General features: G+C 36.1%; 1 protein-coding gene across 1 annotated transcript; it reads right to left on the bottom strand.

Annotated features, from left to right (window-relative positions):
• Positions 1 to 1,519: 1,519 nt before the first annotated feature.
• On the bottom strand, positions 1,520 to 3,914 carry LOC106312140 (cysteine proteinase RD21a-like). Its single transcript, XM_013749539.1, has 5 exons — positions 3,389 to 3,914; positions 2,751 to 2,986; positions 2,528 to 2,668; positions 1,961 to 2,410; positions 1,520 to 1,873 (listed from the first exon to the last, which is right to left on the bottom strand). Exons 1-5 carry the CDS (start codon positions 3,852 to 3,854, stop codon positions 1,787 to 1,789), a joined length of 1,380 nt encoding a protein of 459 aa, XP_013604993.1. The 5' UTR covers positions 3,855 to 3,914; the 3' UTR covers positions 1,520 to 1,786.
• Between the last annotated feature and the right edge of the window lie 3,136 nt (positions 3,915 to 7,050).

Genomic DNA, 7,050 nt, shown 5'->3' with positions numbered 1-7,050 from the left:
TCCGTATACATCGATCCATCTCATCCACCGGCCAAAGGTTGAGTGTGTTATACAACCAGCAAGCTTAGCTCCATTGCATCCATCAATCCAACCATTTCTTCTCACCTTATCACCTTCATTATTCTCTGTTTATTCTTAGTTTCATTCATACTCATCTCATTTTCATTTGTTTCAGGTTCATTTGGTTCAAACAGCCTTAAATCGGCTTCTATCGATTACTTGACCACCCCCCCCCCCCATGTGCCTCCAACACTGGTGATATAAGGATATCATTCTGATCTAACGCCGGTTTGAAGTCTTTTCGAATTAGTATTCTCACCTATATTAACACCAAAGAACATATATTTGTTACTGATCCAAATAGGTTAACGAAGATGCGAAGTTACCCACCTGTGGAGCTTGCATGTAGTATGCATCGTAGTAACCCACAAAGAATGCATATGTTCCCATTAAAATTCTCTTTCTCACTCCAGAATCAACACCTTCTTCAAGCATCTCGCAAATGAGACCAACTTTCACTTTCTTTAATGGTTTAGAGTCAAAAGAATCCATAGAAAGAAACCGTGATTGGAACTCTTGCACATCCTAAACAAATCAAAAGCAAAGACCTTTCTTATGCCTCATAACAATAAAAAAAAAACCAAGAGAGCGTACTTGTTTGCTACTCTTAGAGTCAAACCTATCATTACCAAGAAATAACTTTGATTAATCCGATAGAAGGGCATCAACCTAAAACACCTCTTAAAGCAATCGTTAATCACCAATTTTGATATTTAGGTTGACGCCTACACATCTCAAACCAATACCCAAAATCTTAATTGAACAACTCGTAAACCCAATTCTTAGTATCACAAATGCACAAAATCACAGTGCATACTCATCCCTAGTTCAATCGTTAACAATATTTTGATCAATCCATATGAAAAAATCTCAGTTTAACAATAAATCATGGGAAGAACGGCGAAAATGAGAAAACTATTTTAATATATTAGATTATTGAGCTTATAAACATTAAGCTTTCGAACAGAGTAAAGATGGAATAACTTTAAAAGATTTTGTTTCACCGGAAAGTAACCACCCTGAAACAATTGGTGATTGTTTAGTTGAAACAAAATCAATTAAAGTGAACAACATGAGTTTCTCAAATCAACATTCTAGATTTACCAGTATGGGTGGAAACTACAGTTGTCGAACACTAGACAATTTGTAGGATACTAATACCAGGACGGAATACACTAGACAAATTGTAGGATACTAATACCAGGACGGAATGCAAGTCGGTAGAGACCAGAGCTGACAATCCCGGGTCAGTTAACATAGCACACTTTGGCTTTTTGATAGAATTTTCTTGCATCCCTTCTCTCCTTGATACTGAAAAAATAATCAGTCGTCAAGCAATGCTAAAAGTGTTACGAAAATCTTAAATGTGTCTCAAAAAGGATGATCATGTGCAGATAGGTTCTCGTATGTGGTCTCATCTAAGTATATTAGAAGTAAACTGAAGGGGAAACTTCAAAAAGCAAAAGGAAACGTGGAACTTCATTTTATAGAATATAAGGGATACTTCCATAATAACATTGCATCAACGAAACCCAACGTAGAGCTTAAATGCAGCTTATGGTTCTTTATATATACACGAAACCCAGCAGCTGCATTTTTATGTATCTAGTTATGGCATAAACAACAACATTAAAAGCATCTGACAAATCTCTTCAGAGATCTCTCTGCTCCGATGAGTCAGGAGTCGTCTATGAAAAAGCAAATGTGCGGTGTCTCCATCTTCTCTTTACACAATGTTCTTCCTGCCATGTGACCAGAATGGCGTTGCAGGTTTGCGCTTTAAGGCCTTGACACTAAACGGACTGTTCTTGCTCTGCAAATTACACATTCCTAAAAGACTTAGTTTCAAGCATTACCATTAATTTTTTTTTTTTTGCAAAGTGGGAGAAGCAGAACTTACCATTAAACAAGTTCCTTGATCAAGGTCACAAACGGGGTAGTCGTGAGGGCAGCAACTATAGTTGTCATCACAACAAGTGGCTGCTTCTAGTGGGCAACATCCCCAAGAAAGGCAGTACTTGCCAAACTCAAAGAGACAACAACAAGTGTTGCTCTGGGGACATGTGTAGTAACTGTCACATTGGGTTGGAGGCTTGATCGGAGATGGAGGTGAAGGTCCTGGGTTTGGTGGGTTTTGGCCATTTTTGATCGGATATGAAGGCTCCACAGCGATTCCACATTTTCCGGCTGAAGCTGCAATGTTACGCTCCATCCTTATGTACCCGCTCTCTCCCCAGCTTGACCCCCATGAGTTTTTCACAATCCAGTAGTCTTTGCCGTTCTCTGTTCCGTATCCGACCGCCAAAACTCCGTGGTCCAGATCTGTTCCGCAAATTCCATCGAATATACCCTTCATAAGGAAAATAACATAATAAAAGCATTAGATTACAGAGATGGAAAAGCAAACAAACAACCTAGGCAATGCTAAAACTCCTAAGAACTATGTAAACATGTTTAAAATACGTACTGAATCATAGAGCTGGAACGCACGACCACCACCCTCAATGGCGACGCTAATTGGTTGGTTAGAAAGTGCTTTCTTCAAGGATTCTTCGCTATTGGCAGGCACATCCTCATATGAATCAATCGTGACAACTTTAGCGTTTTTCTGCAACAAAAAAACCCCCAAAGGTGATATAGGAATCGTCCACAAGTTGTTAAGAATTATAATGCCTGGTCAAAACACGAACTCTGGTCTGGTCACAACGTCCATCAACACCCTTGTATGGATAGTCTTCCTCTGTATCAATTCCACCGTTGTTCATAATGAACTCAAAGGCATAGTCCATGAGGCCTCCGTTACAACCTTCATTGTATGAAGTGTCACAATCAACCAATTCTTGCTCTGACAAAGATATTAAGTCTCCGGTCACGATTTTGTTTATGCCCTCCACTGCCCCGATGGCTGAAAACGCCCAACAACTCCCTTCATTATTAAAAAATGATGAAATTAGTTTTTTTTTAAAGAAATTAGTTAATTAATAAATCATTATTAACATTAGCGTACTATAAACCATTAACATCAAACAGAAAATATACCTACATATCAATGTTCATTATGACAATGAACACAATCGCACCAACTAACTCAATATTTTGTAGTTGACAGTTAAAGGATTTCATAAATACGTGGGGACTGGACTACAACATCTCCCCACCCACCATACCTGGAAGGGACAAACATGTCTTTCTCTACAAGTTCCAATAGTTTTTGAACGAACCAGACAAGACAGATAACTAACAAATTCCGATACAGTAAAAAAAGATTTATGTTTTCCCACTGATATTAGTTATTTTATTCACGTAAAAGGAATTTCAGAAAACTTACCGCAGCTTCCCTGATCTTTAACCTCAGCCACCGCACCTTCCTTCCTCCAGTCAACGCTCTCCGGGAGCGCGTCACCTACACGCGCCTCGTAGCGAAGGCTGGTCCTTGTGGATTTCCTCTTGAGCCTAGAGCCGACGTACATGGATCTATACTCATCGTTAGTGAGATCCGCGAACTTCGTAAGACCCAATCTGTAACTAAGATTCTTCCCGTTGTGGTCGTCGATGAAACGGAGATTGTCTTTAAAGATCTCGAACCGTCGGTCTTTCTCTGTAAGAGAATTCTGAACCTTCCCGTGTTTCACTAGCCACTCCTCGTAGAGTTTATAAACCTCGGCGTCGCTCCGGCTGCCCGCGGAGATGGTGTGGTGATTTTTATCGTAGGAAATGATCGACATATCTATCGCCGATGAGACGGCGATCATCGTTAGGAGAAGGATCACCAGAGCTGTATTAAGGAGCTTCATTTCTTGTTCACTGCTTTTTTTCTTTTGGAGAAGAAGAAAATACGATGGACATTGAACAAGAGATGGTCGTGGGGTGTATATATAAAGCCAAATGAGATAGCGTGATAATGTTTTTTTCTTTTAAATAAAATGTCTGTCTATTCTATTTTTTGTGTGATGCTGGTTGCTCTTCTTAATTTATAAAATGCTCAATTTTCGATATAATGTTCAATCTAGATAGGAAAATTCATTTAATCTGATCTGAAAGCAAAATAATCAAAAGTGATATATATATCAAACAAGTTGAACCTAATCTACAGCGAGAAAAACAAATGCGGGATTAGGATACTTCTTTTTGGAAGATAAATGGTCTATTTGATATATAAAAAATTAACTCAAAATGAAAAGAATGAAAAAAAAAATCGTATTTTTGTATTAAAATTTTAACTTTTAGAGTTGGTAGAGAAATTTTGAAAAGTTGTAGAATAAGAGTAAACATTTTACTCGAGGCTAGATAGCTCAACCAATTTTCTATTTGGGCTAGAGTGTGAGTATCAATAACAAATGAATAAATTGAGATATCTATTTAACATGTTTTAGGTATGGTGTTTTTTTTTTCTCGGCCTAGGGATGGTGTTCAATCTACATTTTGCTTCGATTCCGGTATGATAAAATGCCAAAATACGAATCTTCCCGCAGATGGAGGATCATCAGTTTGCGTGGATACTATGGTATATCTGGAAAGGACGAAATAGTAAAGTTTTTATTAATTTGGATATGGATCCTCGAGATACGCTCAAATTGGCAGAAACAGAGTCAACACTCTGGGCTGAGGCACAAGTACTAAAAGAAAACAGGAGAGTATTACCGGTCGAGCCTACAACCCTTCCATCGATCCCAGGAAGATAGTGCTTCACAGATGGCTCTTGGAAGGAGAATGATATTTTCTCAGGACAAGGTTGGCTCAGTACTTTAGAAAGTTTTGATGGGCTATTGGGGGCGAGGAATGTCCGGGCTTGTTTCACTCCTCTGCATGCGGAGATAGAAGCTCTTTTATGGGCAATGGAATGTATGAAAAATTTACGTCAATTTCAGGTTACGTTTGCAACGGATTGTTCTCAATTGGTGAAGATGGTTTCAGAACCAAAAGAATGGCCAGCATTTGCAAATTATTTGGAAGATATCAAGACCCTGAGAAAAAGTTTCATTAGCTCAGAGATCATCTATGTACCAAGGATGCAAAACTTAAAGGCGGATAGTCTAGCACGCAGTGTTAGGAAACTACCGTCTTTCGTCGTTCACATGGATCAGGATCTTCCGATGTGGTTCACAGAGTCAGTATGAGTCTGTAATTGATGACAAAAAAAATGCCAAAATAATTTTTTTTTTGCCGCCAAAATAATCAAAAGTGATATATATCCAATAAGTTGAACCCAATCTAAGCAGAGAAAAATAAATATTGGATAGAAAACTTATTTTTAGTAGATAAATGATGTATTTGATATAAGGTTTCTTTGATATATATAATTAACTCAAAATCAAATTACCTCAAAATCAAATTAAAATAATGAGAAAATATTATATTTCGTCTACTAGTATTCAAAAAAAATATGAACTTAAGTTTACCACTATTTCAGACTTGGTAGAGATCATTTGAAAAGTTGTATAATAAGCGTAAACATTTTAATCGAGGGTAATAGCTTAACCTTTTCTTTTGGGTAATAGCTTAACATGTTTTCCATTTAGCCTACAGTGTGTGGGTATAATAATTCGTTTTAACATGGTTTAGGTGAGGGTGGAAATTCTGATGCCCTTTCAAGTTACATACGGCCTATTCGGATTTCAGATTTTTTTAGTTTAAGATCTATTTCCTATTTTAATACTTGTAAATTCTGGTTTGGATTTGTTTCGGGTTCATGTACATGTTTAAATCATATAAATAAATTTAAAATCCCAAAATACTATATACTCCTCAAAATATAAAAAGATAAAATAATATATAACATATAAATTTGAATATTGTATGACTAAATACTTAAAATTAACATGAAATTACTTTAGTTTGGAATATTTTGGTGGATAAACCGCATATATTTAGTGAATTCCTAGTGTTCTGAGTAATTTTTGATTAATTAAGATATTAATTTTGGCTATTTTAGATATTTTCAAGTATTTATGAAAATTATGAATATTTTAGATAATTTTGGATACCAGATCTAAAATAATTAATAGATTTAAATGTACAATTGTGATTTGCGTATTTTTGTTCCCAAAATATTGTGGTTCAGGTTCGGATTCAGTTTCAATCTATGTTTGCATGGAATCATAACGGATACACATAAGCGGAATTGTATGGAAGCGTATAAGTGAGATTTTTTAGAAAATTAAAAAGCCGTAGGTTTGCGTCAGCAATGTCAATGTACTACGGATAAAATTAATCAACATTTGGTACTCCATCTTCAGAGTATGTTCATTGTTTTATATTCAATTTATTGTTTGGAACTCACCGATAATGAACCAGATTGTTGAACCAATTCTTCTATGGGCATCGTAGCCGGCAGTGCCCATGCTGAACCTTGAGAAAGTTCAGCCAGTGAAGAACTTGGGATGCAAGGCCCCAGAGAGGTATCGATGCTACCACAGAAAACAGTCTCACTGTAATGTATTTCCGGACCTTTAACAATTGGTTAGTTTTCAAAAAATAAATGTAACCATTTTTTGAAAATAACAAAAATATTAGAAATTTGAACAAAGTAAAAATAACTAAACACTAGTTTAAAACCATTTTAAAAATAAGAAACATTTCTTAAAATTCAAAACATTTTAATTTTAATTTTAAAACGTTTTAAAATACTAACAGCCTGCGAGTTAAAATATGCTCCAATCTAGTTTTGGTTTTAAGTTCAAGTAGATTGGTTACGGTCCAATAACATATCTTTTGTGTCTAGTTTTTGCTTGTATAATTGATCACTGCTTTGTTATCTCGGAGCAGCTAAAAGTCTTCGAGTTGTTGACAAATTCTATTTTTCCTTTTCGCCCGATGTTGGGTTTGCAATGCCTACTGGCAATTGTCATTTTGCTTATGGTTTTCTTTCATGTTACACTTCAACTGGTTTGGTTGTTTGTTCCTCGAGGACACAAGACAAAAAAAAAAAATTGATCACTGCATAAATTTAAGTTCGGTTAAACAGTAAACAATTGTTTAGTGAAAATTTCT

The sequence above is a fragment of the Brassica oleracea genome, chromosome C8 (assembly GCF_000695525.1).
Source record: "Brassica oleracea var. oleracea cultivar TO1000 chromosome C8, BOL, whole genome shotgun sequence".
NCBI lineage: Eukaryota > Viridiplantae > Streptophyta > Magnoliopsida > Brassicales > Brassicaceae > Brassica > Brassica oleracea.
Note: the sequence above shows the minus strand (reverse complement) of the source record. Positions and strands in the feature narration are given on the sequence as shown.

Bases quoted from the DNA above. Each gene is read 5' to 3' on its own strand.
- LOC106312140 (XM_013749539.1), bottom strand. From the start codon at position 3,854: ATGAAGCTCCTTAATACAGCTCTGGTGATCCTTCTCCTAACGATGATC. The intron at 2,987-3,388 runs GTAAGTTTTCTG...TTAATAATGAAG, and splicing joins TAAAGATCAGGGAAGCTGCG to GGAGTTGTTGGGCGTTTTCA. The intron at 2,669-2,750 runs GTTCGTGTTTTG...TTTTTGTTGCAG, and splicing joins GACGTTGTGACCAGACCAGA to AAAAACGCTAAAGTTGTCAC.